At 42.7% G+C, this 21,223-nt stretch overlaps 1 protein-coding gene across 3 annotated transcripts in view; it reads left to right on the top strand.

Annotated features, from left to right (window-relative positions):
• Positions 1 to 7,756: 7,756 nt before the first annotated feature.
• ADAMTS20 (ADAM metallopeptidase with thrombospondin type 1 motif 20) overlaps positions 7,757 to 21,223 on the top strand; it is a 163,776-nt gene continuing 150,309 nt past the window's right edge. Inside the window, exons 1-3 of one of the 3 annotated variants that reach the window (XR_005984934.1) lie at positions 7,757 to 8,023; positions 8,368 to 8,729; positions 21,023 to 21,185. Coding sequence is in view for 2 of the 3 variants with exons in the window: in XM_041736786.1 (XP_041592720.1) it covers positions 7,933 to 8,023; positions 8,368 to 8,729; positions 21,023 to 21,185 (616 nt within the window). In the remaining variant the exon portion in view is untranslated. The remainder of the gene's footprint in view (positions 8,024 to 8,367; positions 8,730 to 21,022; positions 21,186 to 21,223) is intronic. The other 2 variants (XM_041736786.1, XM_041736785.1) reach the window with 2 other exon arrangements.

Here is a 21,223-nt window from a genome sequence, read left to right as displayed (position 1 = left end):
GCACAATAGCTTTACTAGTAAATGTCTTGATGTTGACCATTCTCCGTCGATTCTTTGTATCCATTGTGTCTTTTCAATACATAGATTCAGGCCTATTATTTCAACAAAGGCACTCCTGAATTATAACTTGAAAATATGTTCTGTTTATTTGTTTGATTCTTTTTTCTTCAGAGGCTGCTTCAAATATATGTGTGTGGATCTCTAATGCATATCTTTTCTATTAATTTTTTTCTCCCAAACCCTCCTTCCCTCCTCCTTTCCTTCCTTCTTCCCTTCTTTCCTTCCATACTTTCTCCATCCTTCCTTCGTTCCTTCTTTTCTCTCTTTCCTCTTTATTTCCACTTCAATGAGGTCACTTTTCTTATTTTTCCATATCCCTCCCCCGCCCGCGCACACTTTCTATTCTCTCTCATGCTGTTTTCAATTTTGTTAAGACGCTTTTTTACCTCTACTTCTTTTTTGAATTCTGCTAAATCATATCTTATTTCTTCCTGTTTCTTTCTATATCTTCCCTGAGTTCCTATACTTCTAATTTAGATATGACTTCAAAAGTAATCTCTTCATTTTTTTTTATGATCCATAACAAAATGTTTGGTTACATTTTTTTCTATGCTTCTAGTAGTATTTTTCTGGTTTGTTTTCTTCACCTGTAGATGAGTTTTGATGCTCTTCCCCAATTTCTTTCTTAAAGTTTACTGCATTTATTGTGTGTAATCCTTTAAAAAAAAAAAACCAAACCCCTCATTCTTGAATTTGATTTTCCTGGACCAGCTATTTGTTGGGCTGAAATGTACAGAGTAGACTTCTAGCTGTTTTCTTTCTCTGCTGTCACAGAGACAGACTGCTTCCCATAGTTCTGGCTCCTCTTTGTTATTATTTGCATAGCCTACTTCCTCTGCTTCTCTGGACAAAGGAACAGGAGCATTTCTGCTAATGGACCTGCTTGTGTATACAATCTTCAATGTTCTGCACAAGGACTATAGCTTTTACAAAACAGGGTGACTACTCACCTTCAGAAGGTTAGTTGTTTTCCTGGTTTATTTGATATATGTCCCTGTTGTACTTTTTTTTTTTAAGATTTTTAAATTTATTTATTCATGATAGTCACAGAGAGAAAGAGAGAGAGAGGCAGAGACACAGGCAGAGGGAGAAGCAGGCTCCATGCACTGGGAGCCCGACGTGGGATTCGATCCTGGGTCTCCAGGATCGCGCCCTGGGCCAAAGGCAGGCGCTAAACCGCTGTGCCACTCTCCCTGTTGTACTTTATTGCTCCTGTCTGAATATTTTCTTTACTTCCTTTACCTTGCTTCTTCCTTACTTATTTATGGTAATTGGTATATGATCTGGGAGTTATCATTCTCTTTTTTTAAAGAAAATTTCCAGGAGGAGGTGGTGAACCATCCTGATGTGTGTAGCAATATTCACCTTTTGAGTATCTCTCTATTCTCAAACAACATGAAATAGTTCAGTCTTAAAATTAGTGCATGTACATGTGAAAACAATTCCACAAGAATAGGGAAAAATTGACCCAACAGAATTAGAAGTAACACTCTTCCAGGGATGGGAATAGTGCCCATTTCCAGTAACCAGACTGGAAAATCTCTTGAATAATGAATATTGGGTAAAGTACATAGAATGGTCTGGCTTCTGTAGTGGGGAATAAATTATGCTTAGAGTCACCATTGCTTCATTCTTGCTTAATACATTCTAAAAGAAAGATCAGGAAAGATCTATTTCCAAGACATCTAATTGTGTCCCAGCATAAAACTCAAGATTTGTAGGAACACAAATCTATCCAGCACCCACAAAGGTAAAATTCATTCAATGTAAAATTATCAGGCTTTAAAGTGTAGGAAGGTATGACCAACACTGAGGGGAAAAATCAATTACTCAAAACCGACCAAGAACTGACCCATATTTTAGAATGGACATCCAAAGAATGATTATAACTTCATTCCATATGTTCAAAAAGTTAAGTAGAGGCATGTAAGATACAGAAAGAGGCCCAAACTAAAGTTTTAGAGGAAAAAATGATAGTATGTAAGATGAAAGATACGGTGAATACAATTAATTATAAATTAGACATTGTAGAAGAAAAGAAGAGTGAACTTGAAGACAGTATAAAAATTATCCATTAGAGATACAGGAAGAAGAGAATTTAAAACAACACTGCTTTAGAGAGTTGTGGGACAATTGTGTGCAGTCTCCATATACACATAATTGGAGTCCTTGAGGGAGAACAGGGAGAGGGAACAAAAACTTATATTTGAAAAAATAATGCATTGTATGTTAACTAACTAGAATTTAAATAAAATCTGAAAAAAAGAAAAAATAATGACCCCAAATTTTGCATATTTGATGAGAATAATAAACTCATTGTCTCCCAAAACTCAATGGAGTCTAAGCATAAGAAACATGAAAAAGAATCACATCAAGGTACACTGCAAATAAATCAAACAAAACTAGTGATAAAGAGAAAATCTTAAAAGCAGCCACAACAAAAAGATACCTTATGTACAGAATATGAGGACTGATTTCTTGTTATAAAAAATGTGAAAGACAGTAATCAACAGCTTTCAATAACTAAAAAGAAAAAAAAAACCCTTTCAAACTAGAATTCTATACCCAGGAAAAATTGATCGCAAAAATAAACTTGAAATAGGGTGGTGGTGGGGTGGGGTAACTAAGTGATCGATATGAAGGAGAGCATGTGATGTATTGTGAACACTGGGTATTATATAAGACTGATGAATCACTGAACTCTAGGTCTGAAACTCACAATACACCAAGTGTTAATTGAATTTAAATTAAAAAAATACAAAAAGAATTTTAAAAAACTTAAAGAAAAGAAGTGTGTTCAGAAAAAAAAAAAAAAGAGAACTCATCTCCAGTAGAACCTGCACTCCAAGAAATGTTAAAGAAAGCCTTTCAGGCAGAACAAAAATGATATGAGATGGAAATAGCTGTTTAAATAAAAATAACATCAATGCAAAGTGGGATTTGTAACAAATGCAAAGGCTGAACATATGACAACAACAACAGCACAAATGTTGGGAGGGATGAAATTGAATTTGCATAGCATGCTTGAAGGTAGTTAGAGAGAAGTTAGATGTATGCTATAAATCCTAGGGTAACCACCTAAATAATGACAGAGTTATAGATAACACAGATTAAATGGGATGATAGAACACATATAGTTAATCTGAAAGAAGGCAGAAACAAAAGAACAGGACAATTAGAAAAAGAATAGCAAGATGATAGACTTGAAGGCAAATATATTAATTATTATATTAAATTTAAATGGTATAAATATCCTAATTAAAAGCAGATGCTAAGATTGGCTGCTAATTTGCCTATTCTTCTAGGTTATATAAATTTTAATATGAGTACGTATTTACACAATGAATATTAGTTTTTTTTTTCTGTTCCAAGAGGACACAACATTTGGTGCTGGGAATACTGCCTCAGCCTGTCTATAGTTCTTCCTCATGTGACCCTAACCGTCTGGTATTGAATGCAGACAAGTAAGTAAAAAATTAGAACAGAGTGTAATAATTGCTTGGGCAGAGGAGCTTGATTCTTCTCTGCATACCTAGAAATAATAATGCTTTAAAAATTGACATAATGACCACAGCTTATACTGTTTTAATTATAATGATGGATAACTTCCCATACCTGCTGCAATATATAACGTTTCTACTTAGCAATTGGCCATTTGTAATTAAGGATGGAGCAGCATCTGTGGGATTTCCTGCCAAACCCATTTCTGTGCATTTATCATTTTCCAATCCTATCCCCCTGTTAGGTCAGTGGTTCTCAACTGGGGCCAGTTTTACTCCCAGGGGACATCTGACGATGTCTGGAAATATTTGAGGTTGTCGCAACACGGGTGGAGGGCTACTGGCATCGAGTGAGGCCAGGGATGCTGCTACACATTCTATGTTGAATAGGGCAGCTCCCCTACCCCTCACCTAGTCCCAAAACTCAGTACTGCCTCAGTTGAGAACCCCTAAACTTGTGTGACCAATTCATCTGAGTCTGCCCAGGACTTCTCAAGTTTTAGTACTGAAAGTCCTGCATCTCAGGAGACTCCCTAGTCTCATGTATACAGTGAAGATTGATCACCTTACTTCAACCTCCTAATATTAGAAAAGCAGTCTCTATTCAAACAGTTGTTCCTTTTGGTATGAACATCAGTCCCATATTATAATGTAATAAAAATCATAATCAGCATGAACATGCGTTGAGTACATTTTGGCCAATATTATGCCAAATATGTTACCTGTATTATCTCTTTTAAGCACCTTAACAATTGCATGAGATTATTATTACTTCCATTTTGCAATTGGCGTATAGAGTTTAGGTAAATTGTTGAACTTTACACAGCTGGTTAGGGTAGACTTAGTTATAAAAACAAGATCTATCCATGTACAGTGAGCATATTCCTGCTTGCAAGATTAAAAACACTTTCTCTACTCTGTGCCAACCTCATAGCGTAGCTTATATTTATAATGATGATTGTCACAATTACAAATCCAACAAAATTACACTTAACGATGGCTTTCATTTTCTGATTTGTTGCTGGTTACAACTGCACTATATTAGATTTGAGCTGGTATGAAGAGTATAATTTTCTTATAAAAATACAGAATTTGACACCAAAGAGATCTGAGTCTAACTTGATATGTGATCTGGGTAAATTACTTAATTTCTGAGTTCTGCCGGGTGTGTGTGTGTGTGTGTGTGTTTGTGTAAATTAAATGAGGCCATATTTCTTTGACATGCAGCATCTACATGTCAAAGAAAAATTCCACAAGTGGTAGCTATAATTATCAATGTGAAGAAATTGTTTGATTGATATGGCATAGATTAGTTTCTTCCTGGCATTTTCATTGGCAGAGAAGGAGAAAGGAAGAGAGACAGACAATATGAATATCATAATAGTTAAGCCTAATGTAATGAGAAGGCATTGAAGCCAGAAAGGATTTGTGGAAACCTGGCTTTGTTACTTAGATGCCGTGTGAAAAGTAACAGTTATCTTCTATAAAATGAGGGAAATAATGCTCTTTACCGAACATAGTAAAGATTATAATAACATGGAATACACATCCCATACAGCTTCCCATTTCTCTCTTTTTAAAAAAGATTTTATTTATTCATGAGAGACAGAGAGGCAGAGACAGGGAGAGGGAGAAGCAGGCTCCATGCAAGGAGCACAATGTGGGTCTCGATCCTGGGTCTCCAGGATCACGCCCTGGGCTGAGGGTGGCGCTAAACCCCTGGGCCACAGGGGCTGCCCCCTTCCCCGCTTCTCTAATAAAAGGTAAAAGAGTTCTATTTTAGAAAGAGCATTTCCAAAAAATCAGAACAGACTGAAAATCAAATATTCCATTGCAAAACCCACTTTGAGTGGCACACCTTCAGTAATGGAAAGGAAATATTTATTTTGCCTTCATTAAGCAGATAGCCAATTACATAGGCGCAGTTCTATTCTCTGTTGTTTCTATGAGAGGAGGCATGGCTCTTGATGTAAAGATACATTTAGGGCTGCAATGTAATTAAATGACTCTAAATTACAATGTACTGAAGGTAACCACTATAGAGACAGGTGTGGGAAAAGTCTGTTTTTGTTTTGTTTAAAGTGACAGGATGCTTACTTTAGGGGGAAAAATTAGATGTCTGTAATTCTGTGATGGATGAAACGACACTTGTGAGGAAGGGGTACAAAAGAAGGGGGACTAATTGTGGAAGAATCGCCATCACCGAGGTGGGTCATTTCCTTGGTAAAAGCAAAATTAATCTCCTTCCTCAAACAAGACTTGTTCACATCCGTGGCGAACACCAGATGGGCCAAGCGTAGGATATGAAGGTGGGGAGGCCTGCCATGAGAGGCCAGTTCCAAGTGAACAGAATTTTTATTGTTGAGAGTTCAGGGGAGGAAGGCTTGCCAGGAACTAAACTGAGAGTGTCTTCCTTTGTGTTTGTGAAGATTTACTCAATTATTCCTCTACCTTTACCTTCACATTTTTTCTCTCCCTTGGTTGGATTTCAAGACCATCTGACCCCTTACTCCGCTTTTATTTTCATACAGGTGACAGAGAGAAGTAATATGGAGCCTGCAAATCAAACAGGTGCATTTGAGAAGTGAGAAAGTAGTTCCGAAATAATCATTGCTTTCTGTGGCTATTGAGGTTTGTAGAATTTAACAGACATCAGGTGACAACTGGAGCCAGAGCTACAACAGTTGTTGAGGATGATGAAGCTAATTGTAGATGCCTGGGGTCGTTTGGATATCATAAAGAAAGGACGGATTAATACTGTGAAACTACCTGCAGAAAGGCTCATAAAATGACCCAGAGATACAATGGAAGGGGTTGACACAAGTTTTGCGGGGCTTGATGTTTCAGTAATTTGGGGGCCCCTTTAAAGATATTTTATTTTTATTTATTTGAGAGAGAGAGAGAGAGAGAGAGAGAGAGAGCACAAGATGAGAGAGGAACAGGGAGGGAGAAGCACGCTCCCTGTTGAGCAGGATGCAGGATGCAGGGCTCCATCCCTGGAGCCTGAGGTCATGACCTGAGCCATGGGGCTTGATGTCTCAGTAATTTGGGGGCCCCTTTAAAAATATTTTATTTTTATTTATTTGAGAGAGAGAGAGAGCAGAGAGCAAGAGGAACAGAGAGGGAGAAGCAGGCTCCCTGCTGAGCAGGATGCAGGGCTCCATCCCTGGAGCCTGAGGTCATGACCTGAGCCATGGGGCTTGATGTCTCAGTAATTTGGGGGCCCCTTTAAAAATATTTTATTTTTATTTATTTGAGAGAGAGAGAGAGGGAGAGAGAGAGAGAGAGAGCGCACAAGACGGGGAGAGGAACAGAGAGGGAGAAGCAGGCTCCCTGCTGAGCAGGATGCGGGATGCAGGATGCAGGATGCAGGGCTCCATCCCGGGAGCCCGAGGTCATGACCTGAGCCTAAGGCAGCCACTTAACCGACTGAGCCACTCAGGCGCCCCTGGAGGCGGGGCGGCGGGGGGGGGGGTGAGGCTTAAACAAAATTAAGCACAAAAATGAATAGTAAAAGGGGGGAAAACCCCGCGAGTACAGGAACTGTGGAGGCTGAGGTCGTGCCGCCGGCAGAGGAGCCCCAGAGACGCCGGCCGCCTGCAAGCTCGCGTCGCCCTCTGCACCTCGAGCGCGCTTCAGCTCCGGCGGCTCCGGGAACACAGAGGGGCTCGCCGCGGGACCGGGCCACCAGGCTGCACCGGGGTCACCCCTCGGCCGCAGCACGTCGCGCGGGACCCGGAGAAGCCTCGGATCCCCGCGAGCCGTAAGGGGCACAGACCCTGCGGCGGACGCTTTGCCTGACACTTCGGCGTGCGCGGCCCCGGGCGCTCCAGGTGCGGGGCTGCGCGCACCCGCCACACGGACGGCGCTCGAGGGGCGGCGGGGGCGGGGGCGCGGGCGGCGGGGGCGGGGGCGGGGGCGGGCCCCGCGCGGGAGCACGAGCCCGGCCGCGCCCGCCGCTGATTGGCCGCGCGCGGCCCCGGGGGCGGGCTCTCCCCGCGCTCGCCCGGCCCGCGGGGGCTATATTGGCCCCGAGCCTGCCGGCGCGGCTCGCCTGCCCGCGTCGCTCGGGCCCCGGGAAGGCGTCCGAGGGCGGCGCGGGCGCGGGGCCGCCGACGCGGGGCGGGAGCGGGGAGCGGGGGGCCGGGGGGCTGCGGTGCGATGCAGCAGCGGCTCGGGGCGCGGAGGCTGGCGGCGCGGCTTCACGGCCCGGCCCGGGGCCGGGACTGCTGCTCCGGAGGCTGCTGAGGCGGGCGCCGCGGGGTCGGCGTGCAGCGCGGCGGGCGGCGGAGAGCGGCGGGCGGCGGGGCGCGGCGGGGCGCGGGGGAGCCGGGCTGCGCGGCGGGCGGCCCGGGCCGGCCCCGGCGCGACCATGCGGGTGGCCGAGTGGCTGACGGGGCTGCTCTATCAGCTCTCGCTCTTCATCGCCAGGTCCTGGGAAATTCACTTGCACCCCCGGCAAGGTGAGGTCGCGGCGGGGCCCCTGCTCCCCGGCCCTGCAGGGGCGCTCGCGGGGCCCCCCGGGTCCGCCGGCCCCGAGCATCCCGCGGGGGCGAGGCTGAGCCGGGCTTGGAGGAGTCGCCCCCGCAGGGCCGCGGGGGCGGGGGCGGGGCGGGGCGGGGCGGGGGTGTGGGACAGCGGAGCACGTGTGTGCGCCTGTGCGCGCGCGCGCTCCCGCCGGCGGTGCGCCTTCGGCGTGACCCGGGGGCGCGGGGGCCCGGGCGGGGCGGGGATGGGGATGGGGGTGGGGGTGTGCGCGCGCGGCGGGGGGGGGGGGGCGCTCAGTGGCCTGTCTCCGCGGTTGCAGAAGCCCTGGTGAGGACGCTGGTCTCCTACGAGGTGGTGACGCCCGCGCGGGTCAATGAGTTCGGCGAAGTGCTCCCGCAGAGCCACCACTTCAGCCGGAGGAAGCGCAGCTCGGGGGCGCCGGGGCCGCCGCCCGCCAGGACGCACTACCGGATCCGCGCCTACGGGCAGCTCTTCCAGCTGAACCTGAGCGCGGACGCGGCCTTCCTGGCCGCCGGCTACACCGAGGTGCACCTGGGCGCCCCCGCGCGCGGGGCGGAGGGGCTCGGCGGGGCGCCCCCGGACCTGCGCCACTGCTTCTACCGCGGCCAGGTCAACGCTCGCCGGGAGCACACGGCGGTCTTCAGCCTCTGCGGAGGCCTGGTGAGTGCCCTCGGGGCCCTCGGCGGGTCCCCTGGGATCCGGTTAGGGGCTGTGTTCGGGGGGCCGTTGGCCAACATTTTCCAGGTTGGGGGCTGGGGGACCCCGGAGGTCAGAGGGAGCAACGCACCGAGGAGCCCAAGCCCAAGGCCGCTGTCTCTTGCACGGGGACAGGGTGTTGGGGGCCCCGTAGTCTCCCTGCTGGCAAAACTGACCCCCTCCCCCCGTGTGCAAAGCCTGGAGACTTCTGGAAGTGTCAGCTCTTGAGCGTGCGAGTCAGGGGGTGGTTCTTTGGGGCCTGTGCCGCACGTGGAAGATCTTTTCCAGCAGGAGGGCAAATGGACTTCATTGACACACCAACGTTTTTGGAGCCCTTAGGGAGGCAGGGTCCCCTGAATTAGGTGGACTCCCCTGAATTAAATCTGCTCCTTGAGTTTAGGAGGAAACGAATATACGTCAAATGCAAAGTCTTAAGAGAAGTTGGCTTTCTTGATAGCACGCACGGGTCTAGCCGTAGAGGCTGCACCTGCCCCTGTTCAAAATGTACTACAGTTTGACAGTGTCTACAAAGACCTGGTACCAGCAAGTGAGAAGCGATCCTTAGAGTGACAGGAGTAAAAAATGGTAATTTTGATGAAGGAAAACTCCAGAGAAAGGAAATGAAATAAAATAGCGGGTTCTTTGTGTTTTGTTCCCTTCGCTTGAAGGCAGAGGTTCTAATCCTCCCCCTCCTCCCTTCCCTTTAACCATGAACATCAGTCTGAGGAAACTTAGGACCTTTTCTCAACATACTTTTAATGTGTAAAATGTTAATTGGCTTCCTTTTAAGGGTTCACAGTAGTCAAAATGTTAGAAAGACTACAATTTACGGTTTCATAATATACTTCATTAATGCCCTAAGCAGTCTGTTGGGGAGGGGTCTGTTTGCTATGGCGGTGATCATGAGTGTAAACCAGCTACACCAACTTTTTGATAACAAAGGTATCTTTTTGATAACAAAGTCACAATGTCTGTGGTTTCACCTACAATCCTAATTAAAGGAAATGTTAAGTATCAGAAAAATAGGTCTAACGCTTTCCCATTCAAGTTTCTGAAACCCCAGGTTTTGATCTGTTAAAATAGATGCTTCATGAACTCCTGATGGAAGACCTGTTCAGGAAGAAACAACTAAGAATCTGGTTACTGGATTCTCGAATTCAAATGCAGTGCTTCCTCTTAGGTTAATTGATGTAAGCCGTCTTCCTGGGTTTGAGTGTTGGTCATCACTAAGTAAATTTGGAAGGTCTTGCTCTTTTTCCTGCTACTTTGAGCTGTATTTACATAGAATGCCTCGAACAATTTCCTTCCTTTCTGCTGTGTTAAATGTAAGAAGCTTGCAACACCAGATTGGCAGAGGCGCTAATATTTATACAGCCACCTATATATCAAAGGAAAGAAAAATATTATTTTCTAGAGCCTTTCAGAATGGCTAGCTCATCTGGAAAATTCTAGATTTACTACCACAATTTGTCATGGTTAATGTTTTCTTGATTTAGTGTTTCACAGCATGGAAAAGTATTCCAGATGGGAAGCATTATTAAGAGTGAGGTTTCTGCTCGTGTTGATTCATAATGCTGGTGTAGATCAAATTATTCAATATCCCCTTTTTGAAATCAAGAAACGGAAATGTTTTTAGGTCTTGACTGGAGTTCTTCTCGCCTGTTACTGTGCCAATTTGGATATAGCTGTCTAAATTATACATTATTAGTCTGACTTATGTATGCACTCTGCTTTTGAGAGATTTGTTGACCTTATCAGACTTAACATTTAAAAAACTTACTTTGTATCTAATGCGTTTTAATTTATTTGTAAGGCTGCATTGAGGATACCCCAGTCATGGTAGAGCTAGATCCTGGTATTCGCTGTATTACTGGAAATATTCTAAGTGTCTTTAATGGTGTGATCATGACCAATTCAAAGTCTAAATTATTGGGATTAATGACCGTTCTTTGACTTTCCCACTTCTGCTCTTTTTACCAGAACCAGTATTAGTTATGTATTTTTGGCTGTGTGTCTTCTTTGTACCCTGACTCAGTCATTAACTACTTTGACAACAGTGGTGTCCTCAAATAGCTGAACTTCTGGTAGATTCTACAGTGCATTTGTCATTATATGCAATCCTCCTTACTCTCAGATTAGTCTTTAGATTTGGATAAAATTGTTGTACCCACAACCTGGACCAGCTGGATTGTTTGCAGATCAACCTCGCTACAATGCCTATGAAGTTACTAATGCTAATCTTCTGGCCCTGCTCCTTCTTGCTCCCGGACTGGTGTTTGACTTTGTGTATGTGACTCTGATCTAGCTTTGACCTCTGCCAGTCCGTTAAACACTAACATTGAAGTTTACTGAAGGATTGTTAGAGCCAGACTTAAAATTTAGAGGGGTTCTTTTTTTCTAGTTTCTTTATTTTTTTGCTTTACGTTTGCATTTAATTATAAATGGATGTGTGTTCCTGAGTATATTGAAATGAATGTGATTTTTTTTTCTCTATTAATGTGTATTGTCCCCTATGTTGCTAGATTCAAGCATACATTGACGACTGATGAAAATTGACCCCATACGAGGCCATACTGTTTGTCCTAAAGTCGTTGTTGGGGAGGAAGGAGGAGAGATGATCCCCCAGTTCCTCTAGTTTCTGGTGTCTTTTGTACCTTAGTTGCTGGGCATCTTGGCATCTTGCACCAGCAGCTCAAATCTAGGCCTGAGAACTTGTGGCCTCCTTTGGCCAGTTGAGGCTCCTGGATGTCACTGGTGCTGCCTGTCCCTACAAGGTCTGACTGCCACACTACCTAATCTGTCTGGCTGCTGCATTGTGCAGCCCTTCTCAATCGCTGCTTCCGCTGCTGTACCTTCACCATGTAAGGTGGCTTAGTGTTGCTGTTGGTAGCCTTGTAGAGCCCTCTAAGGGTCTGAAATACTCCGTGGCATTTGAACGTCAAGGGGGACTTCGTTCTTCCGTTTACCAAATTCTGCTACACTTCCCATGTAGTGGGGGCATGTGGGGGGGTGGGGGAGGGATCTCTTTGAGACATCCTTTCCCTGAATCCTACTCAGCATGCTGAACCACTTATCTTGGCAATTCCCTTAAACTAATATGTCTTCTCTCTCTAGGATCTTAATCCTTGGTGGAGAAGTTGCCATGAGTACATCTTGTCATCTCCTTGTCTCCTGTCATCCTTTCTTCCTGGAATCCAACGAAGTTCCCCCTTCACATCTCGTTTACTTGACCAGTTCCCCTTCCATCTTCCCACCTTTCTCTGGTGGCTACTGAGAACTATCTATTCTAGAGGAAGGGAATGAAAGCCAGAAAGTCTTCAAAATATTTCTGTGCAACCATTAAAAAAAAAAAAAAATACTCCAACGTGAATTAAGTAGAGCGCTAGTGTGGCATTAACTTTAAACATGTGAACTTTAATTTCTATATGGTCCATTTCTTTCCATTTTTGGAGTCTCCGTATTTACATATTTCACTAAATCACTGAACTGTGACTAGTACTAGTGTTTTGGGCCCAAGAACCAGAAGGGGCTAAGGATCTGCCAGCAGTCTTATTTCATGTGTGTATAACTTTCGCTTTTCTGTTTAATTTCTCATAAGTATAACATAATTCAAACATATCTAAACAGATTAATTCATTTCTAAAATCTACGGTAGATATGAAAATGAAACTACTAAAGCTACCTGTAAGTCCTAATGGCTAGTCAAACTTTTTTAGTCCACTGATAAACTGTCACAGAATGCATAGTTATCAGGCCTTAATCCCCCTCTATTCCTCTTTAAGCTTCGTTTTCATGGTCCTGTTCTCTATCTTCTCGTAATGTTAGCACTGTTGCCAAAGTAGTAGAGGTCAGTATTTTAATGAGCTGAATTTTGGGTGTAGACTTGTCAGGATGGCATGTATAGATTATACAGAGGCTTCTTGCAGCAACCTCTGTCTCTACTAGCCCTCTTCTCATATTACCCAGTGGGTTCCCTTCTTCCAAAGGCCCTCAGGGACTAACCCGACTGCCTAGACTGTTAACTTCACTATTTCTTGGTGGGATTTGAAGCAGTGCAGTCTCTTTGGTTGAAAGAAACCGTTTCCAGATGTCATAAAACCAGACATTGCATCTGGCTTATACAGTGTTCTCCTGCAGTAACTTGCAGTGGCGCTGTGTACTTTTTTGAAGTTTCTCATAACCATTCTGCAGCATGTCAGGCACTAATGCTCTGATTATTGAGTTGCTTTAGTGACTTCTTGTTCACTTTCCATATGGTCATTTCTTATCTGTCTTTTTACTGGTTTTTGTCTATTCAAGGAAAGTTTTCTAAACTTCCTATTTGTCCATGACTGACATAGCCTCACATCATGACATATGCCATTCTGCATTCATATATATATATTTTTTTTGGTGGAAAAAATTCATAAGGACCTCTTGGTTATTCACATACTCTATTAAGTACTCCAATACCACGGAGAATTTCTTATGCCACTTAACATTCTAATCTTAGTTTAGATTCTCCAAGAAGAAGATGACAAGGTGGGATTGTGTATGCAAGCATTTTTTTTTTTTTTTCTTTTAGGGGGAAGTGCCTGTGTCAGAAAATAGAGTGGTGAAATTTGAAACAGGGAGGATGGGACTGTTGGGTAGAGGAATCCAAGGCTGCTGGGAATCTAAGCAAGGTTCAGTAAAGCCTGCTCCAAGCCAGATTGGGCTGGGAGAAGAGTCTCCTGCCTGAGGATGAGTATACCCTTAGTATTGTCACACTCCGTTACTAAATGGGAGTAGCATTTGAGAGAGATGGCTGGTCTGCAGACAGCGATGGATTTCAAACCCCAGTAGCTGGGGCCCTTGGCCAATTATGCTCAGCATTCTAAGGGCCACCTTATACAGACCCCAGGCACACAAACACTGGAAGTCTGTTTTAGGCTCTTGAGAGGACTGTGGAGAGTGTTGTGTGAACTTGGAGGAAAGAGTAAGAGCATTGAGACTTGTAGTGGAAATAAGACCCTCAACTACACTTTGCAGGATGACTCCATGTGGATATGGAAAGTCAAGCTCATGGCCTTGTGCAGCCAGAAAAGGGAGTGGGTTGAGAGTGGGGGGAGGCCTGGACTCGCTGTGAGAGAGTGAGGCTTGAGCTGGGATGGTGGGTTGGTTTGATGTGTTAGGAGGGGCCTCCCCTCATGTGGTTTTGTGCAGGGTCTAGGGGAGGCAGCAAGTCATTGAAAGGACCACTCTTAGTCTACCATGGAGCAGGAAAAAGAGCCCCTTGAAGTAAAGCGATTGCGGCAGTGAAGGGAAGAGTGGGTGCCTATGGAAGGTGTGCTAATGTAGACTAGTGGTTCTCAACTGCGGGCACGTTCTCGATGATGTTTGGAAACCATTTTACCAGTTACAATTGGGGTGGCGGGGGCGGTAAAGCAGATGCTCTTAGCATCTAGTGGCTAGAAGACAAAGATGTTGCTAAACTTCCCCCAATGCACAGAACAGCCTCTTCTACAAGTAACTATCAAAATGTCAGCGCTGAAGTTGAACAGCCTTGTAGGAAACAGACTAGAATTTTGGACCCTAAAAGGAGATCAAAATAATCTTGACTTACTTAAATGGCTGCATGATCCTGTGACCATTAACCAAGAAAGATATTGACAAACAGGTGGCAAGGAAGAGAATTCTAGAAACACGTGTTTGGTTCCAGAATAGGTTTATATATTATTTATAATACTTTTAATTTCTATTTACTTTGTCTAGAAAGTCCTTTCTCCTAAACTCTTCATCCTTCAGATCAATTTTATTTTATTTTATTTTATATTTTTCTTCAGATCAATTTTAAACCTTTCCTTATCCCTGATTTTCTCTAGACAGAGCTGACAGGCCTGCCTTTGTTCCACTACTGGATGACTCTTTATACACCATTTATTGAATTGCGGTTGTTCACACTTCTATCTTATTTATAGGTTTTAAGTGCGGGGATGATTGTAACAACCGATACAGAACGTGGAAATGCTCAATACATAGGTGGATGAATGAGCTAAAGCCACTTTTAATGTGTTAAGTAATTAGGCTAGTTCTTTATATCACTCTTGCAATGCAGGAAAATTAATTTTAGTGATTTTAGTTGAGGTACTTGGACATCAAACTGTGCATAGCTTAAATCTGAGATCTCTGAGTAGTACCATTCATATGGGGTTATGTTGTACCTTGTTACCTGAGGCTTTGTTTTGCTCATACTTCCTGTTTCTATGAAATATACTTAAGCTGTTTAATTCATATTAATATTTGGGGGAAGAAATTTTTTCAACAAATACTTAGAAGTCATTTGTTGTGTACTGGTCACTGTTATATACTAGTGGTACAGTATGTCAATACAAGAATATTCAATTGTTCATGAGCTACATGAATGCCTTATTACCATAGTAATAGCATGAAGGCATACTGGCTCTTGATTATCTTAGTCTAAAAGTGACACACTACTTCTGTTTGCATTCTGCTGATGCCTGGCTCTGCTGAGCTGCAAAGGGCTGAAAAGTGAGGGGCAAGTAATATGACCAGGAAGAAGAGAGAATAGATACTGGTGCTCACCCCCGGTCTTTACTATAGGCTCTTCTTCCGTTCACCAAGTGTCCCTTTGTTCTTCCTTCCTACATGTCATTGTCATCTTGACAACTTCAGAGGGACACTGTCTTCTATTCCCAACCCTATATACAGCATGATTACAACCCTAACCTTAAACTTCCTATAGAAAGAGGTACCCATTAGTAACTGATTTATAGCAATGTTGGACTTCTACAGAGGGGCTGTGGAGAGTTTGCCTACTCCTTTGGTAAGAGAGTTCTTTGATTACCTTCCTTGATTCTTCTTTCTGGGAAGTCCAGTTAACAAGGCCCCTGGTTCTGCTTTCCGGGAGGGTCTTGCCTGTCGTCTTCCATGGCCATATCTAAGCTGCTAGGAGGATGCTGTCAGGTGGTGGGGGTGGGGACACTTTTCAGGAATGCTGAAGTAATTAAGGGTCTATGGATTATGTTACAACTAAAGCAGTCAAGGCTTCTTTAGTCTAGGCCCATGGTTCTTTGACAAATACCTCAAAAACTTAGTTGACTTCTGATGGCAGATCGAGTTTTGGTAATTGCTTCGAGTTTTCTGTGACAGTTGCCACAGTCTAAAAGGCATTGATGTGCAATCGGAATGCTGAGGAGATCTCCTAAGGAAAAGCAAAATACTGGATTCTCACCTCACTGATGAGCTCAATAGAAGTCCAGCTGTACTAAAGTAGAACAAAACTACAATATGTTGTAAACTTCAGGGAAAAATAGAATGGGAGGCCTGAAAATGAAAACTATTTCTCTAAATAATTGAAGAGTACATATGTTAATTGTAAATCATAAGAAACTAGGAAAAAAAAAACATGCTATTAATATGACCAATGGTCTGGCAGGTGTATGGCATGTGTCCTTCTAGATGTTACATATTTTCAAGCAATGGCTTAAAACATTTAACAATAGATCATGAAGATCTTCCCGTTACACATCTCCAAGCAGTTCTGAATAACTAACAAATTAATTGTTATGACTTTCGTTTTTATGTCTCCAGATATTTCAGGAAGTTGGGAGACTCCTGAGAACCACTCCCTAGTCCTTCTTGACTGTTCTGCTTTTAGTGCATTCCCATAACTTCAAAAACACCTCTGTGCCTAGAAGAAAGAGGAGTACTGTGGAATTTATTCCTTGTTATTAATGTTGCTGGGATACTGCTTGGATCAGACTCATTTGGTTATCTAAGGCTTAGGTGGATGAGTCCAGAGTCCTTTTCTTGATCCTTATGAGCAAGGATTGGTGAGAGTGGTCTCTTTTCAGGGGAAGTATAGGCAATACACTTCCTCTCTATAGCTTCCTCTCACTTTTATACTGGAGATCTGGAGTTGTCCATGGAATGGGGAATAAAGAATGTTGTTAGAGGAAAGAAAGACCCTTCTTGAAAACCTTAGAATTTTCTACTTCAGGTGCCTGGAGACAACTGATTTTCTTCATATTGCTGATTCATTCAGTGCATGCTTATGTATAATACTCTATATCTTAGGCTTGATCAGTGGTGTTATCATGAACTGTTGGGGAGAAAAAAAACCTTCTGCACCTAATGGAGGATCCAAAAGTAACAACAAATCTGAGTTCATCTTCATGATCTTTCTTTTTTTTTTTTTTTTTAATTTTTATTTATTTATGATAGTCACAGAGAGATAGAGAGAGAGGCAGAGACACAGGCAGAGGGAGAAGCAGGCTCCATGCAGCGGGAGCCCGACGTGGGATTCGATCCCGGGTCTCCAGGATCGCGCCCTGGGCCAAAGGCAGGCGCCAAACCGCTGCGCCACCCAGGGATCCCCTTTTTTTTTTTTTTTTTTTAATTTTTATGATCTTTCATTACATAACGATTAAACTCTGCCCAGAGGAAAAAGGGTGGCGGTAACATCTGTGTTTTTAGTGGAGAATTTTTCATCCCATTTCAAAATCATTGACATTTTAACATATTGCCTTTCTCAAGAAATTAGGTAGTTTTAGTTCTACTCTACAAGTCGTGGAACTGAGGATCAGATATGAAGTGACTTGCCCAAGTTTCTGTAAGTATAAACGCAGAACTCCTATTCAGGCTCTTATTGTAAATAGCATTAAACTGAGTCTCATTATGACTTATGAATAACTACCACCACAAAGACTGAAATACGTAATTGTGATCCACCCCTGGAATTAAAATCCAATTTTATTAATCGTTGAGAGTAATTTGTTGCTAAAATTCAGTAGAGCCTCTAATTGACTTACTCAGTTGGATCTTATTTTGAATGTTCTGTAGTTGCCAATACTAATGTGATAACTGTAAACGATTTGGGAAAAGCATCCAAATGGTTTATATATTCTACTTGTTTTTACTCTTTAATGAAATCTGAGTACATTATTGGTTGTGGCTACAGTACATGTGTTTGCCATGTATTTGGAAAAAAGTATGTATAAATGCCACAATATGAAGTAACATTTTGGAAAAACAATTACATATTATAAAAAATACTCTAAACATAAAAATTTTGACCTATGAGACTAAATTGGAACCAGTTGTATGTATAATCACTTACTGCCTTTCAGTACAGCTTGGCAAATAGAAGATCATTGCTCCAATAAGTGGGAAACCCTTTCCCAAGTGAAAACTAGTTTTGTTGCTTTTAATAGTGTTCCAAAGAAAGTGTTTGGAATTTGATTGGCATTTCTCATGAATCAAATTGCAGTGGCCCTCTGCAGATAGGCAGGTTGCTAAAAATATGGCATGATCTAAATATAATTCTATGAACCACCTGTTTTAAGTCCGTCAATATCTTACCAGGTTTCTTTCCAAGTTAAAAAACACACACAGACACACAAACTGCATACACAAAACCAACAACAACAACAAAAAACCCCTTTCTTAAGAGATTTTAGGCAAAGCTCTAATACTTTTATTTGAACAGAAAGTCCTCTGCAGTGGGGTGGATTATAGAAAAAAAATGATGGAAGTAATCTGTTTATAAGTTCCTCATTGATAAATCCAAAAGAGTCTCACTTTGAGGACAAATTATTCTTCAAGTATTCTAAAACATAAAGTCCTTGTTGAAGAAAAGCCTTTGAGTTCTAACACATATTCTTAGCAGGCTACGGTGTTCTAGCACAACTTAAAAGGAGGTTCTTATGGACTCTGGATAGAGCTATTCTCACTTCTCATGTGGGAATTCAGGTTTGACTCCTGTGCAGTCTGACTGGAACATTATGATAGAAATACCTTATTGTCGGATTTTGATCCAAAAAGAGTATAAAAACTTCCAAGGTAGATCTTCAGTATAGCTTGGGAGAAGTAGTTTTGTATTCAAAGTAGTTTTGTGGGTGCGTGCATTGAGATATGTAATAAGCCACCTCATAATCTATTGGTATCTTTTACCAAGATACTATCACACTTCCCTTCTTTAGCATGCCTTTTTAAAAAGGCAGAAAGCAATTTTTCTGTGGGTTCATTTACTCAGGTGTCAAAATTAGTCTGTTACTTATAAGCATAAGTAAAATTGAAATTTGCATAAGTAGAAACTGAAAATATATTTTCAGGGAAGCCATAGAGAGCTGGATTTTTCTTATATATTGAAAATAAGTGATTTGTGGTTGGAAAACGGGCACTGGTAGTATTAGAGATGCTAGAGCATAGGCCACTAGAAGAGTAAGGGAAAAAAAAAAGAGTATCCAAGAAATAATCGGAGGTCTTTCTGTAACACTACACGAAATGTTTATTCTTTGTAACCACAGGATATTCCACTGTATGGCTGTACCATAGTTTATGTAAATAGAGGTGGTCAGTGGTCTTTGAATTGGATCTGTATGGGGTCTATTTGGAGTTTCAACATTTCTGGAGTCCTTTTGGTAAATCCTATTTCATCAGAAAAGTATCTCTATCATAAATTCTCCCTCGCGGTCTCTATTTAAATTTTTTTTTTTTTTTTTTTTTTGCTTTCCTTAGGCATTCACATCTTGTAGTCTTTCTCTTCCAACTCTTACCATTGCTGTCACTATAAATCAGGTTCTGTTACCTCTTTAGGGTTTTATAGCCTTTATCTTAGAACTGCTAATGTGTTTTGGTTTTCTTGCCACCATCTATAACACACAAAAGTGCTAAATTAAACTTCATCCCTATAGTCTTCTTAAAAATAGTTGACTTTTAGTCTTTTTCATTAATTTAATGTTACTCATACACCGATGTCTGGTATGTGGCAGGCATGAGAGGCATGCAGAGAAGAGTATAGGCAAAAGTTCTGCTATGGAGCTTATATTGTAGTGGGCATCAAACAAAATGAGGTAGTGATAAGGGAAGAAAACTGAAACTGGATGAAAGGAGTGGATCTAGGAGGTGGGGTGACATTTCTTAGAGGGTGTTAAGTGTCAAGCAGAAACCTGAAACAAGTGCTAGAGGAGCTAGCTGGGAGAAGCGTTTGAAACAGAAGTTTTAGCAAAGGTCCTGAGGTAGGCATTTCCTCGTCATATTTGAGGAATAGCAGAGGTGCCAGGAGTAGAGCTGTAGAATGAGCCAAGGTGGAAGTGGGAGAAATCACAATTGGTCGTGTGCTTGGAGGGACAGTGGGGGAAAGGGTGGAGACATCAGGACATTGTAGACTATTGTAAGGAGTTTGGATCTTACTGAATGACTTGGTCATGTTTGTTTTTTGAGTGACCTGATCTAGACTTGAGGAATTACTGTGACTATTCCATAGAGACTGGAGGGCAGTTGGTTTACAGAGGAAACCAAGCGTGAGGTTAGATATGGATGCGGTAGTAAAATTTGGCAGAAGTGGTTGGATTTCAGTTATGCTTTGAAGGTTGAGCCATCAGGATTTGCAGATGAATTGAATGTGGGATGTCTGTGTGGACACAAGAGCCCATCCTTGATTTCTCTAAAAACTTTTGGCCTGAATTATTGGAATGATACGGTTGCCATTTACTGACATAGGGGCCATTGAAGAAAGGACAGTTTTGGACTGCAAATCAAGTTTGGCTTTGGACAGGTTCAAGTTGAAAATGCTACTAGTTATGTAAAGGCAAGTTAGTGGATTCTGGAATTTAGAAGGTAGACCTTCGTGAAAACTCTTCAGTGGCTCTGCATTGCTTACAAATTCTAAATTGCGGGATCCCTGGGTGGCGCAGCGGTTTGGCGCTTGTCTTTGGCCCAGGGCGCGATCCTGGAGACCCGGGATCGAATCCCACATCAGGCTCCCGGTGCATGGAGCCTGCTTCTCCCTCTGCCTGTGTCTCTGCCTCTCTCTCTCTCTCTCTGTGACTATCATAAATAAATAAAAATTAAAAAAAAAATTAAAAAAAAAAAACAAAACAAATTCTAAATTGCTAGCATCACCTTTGAAGATCTCTAATCTGACCCCAGACAACCTTGTCTTGTCTCTCACTGCCTGCTATAGACCAAGCCAAACAGGCTTTCTTATTACTAGAATGTGCTAGATTTTTTTTTTTTTCCATTTTGATGTCATCACCTGTACCACTGTTTACACCTGGGATGCCAGTCATCTCAACTCTGCCTGTGAGAACACTATCCAGTCTTCATGACTCAATATATGAGAATGAAGGGAACCATGGAAAGAAAATGTTCTAATCAGTGGATGACATTTAGTGAACAGAATTCTGGATGTCCTGCTTTCTGGTGCTCCCTTTCACCTGTGGCACTGCATGCTTTCCCTTAGTGACCAAGTTAATTCTTTTGTTTGTTTTCAGATGGGAACATTTAAAGCACATGATGGTGAATATTTCTTAGAACCTATAATGAAGGCAGATGGGAGCGAGCATGAAGATGATCATAACAAACCACATCTTATATACAGACAGGAAATAAAGAGCAACTATTTTCTGCAGTCTCACAAGCCTTGTGAAGTTTCAGGTAAATTGTGAAGTAAAACTCTTTCGGTATAATTATAC

This window comes from Vulpes lagopus, chromosome 21 (genome assembly GCF_018345385.1).
Source record: "Vulpes lagopus strain Blue_001 chromosome 21, ASM1834538v1, whole genome shotgun sequence".
Taxonomy (NCBI): Eukaryota; Metazoa; Chordata; class Mammalia; order Carnivora; family Canidae; genus Vulpes; species Vulpes lagopus.
Note: the sequence above shows the minus strand (reverse complement) of the source record. Positions and strands in the feature narration are given on the sequence as shown.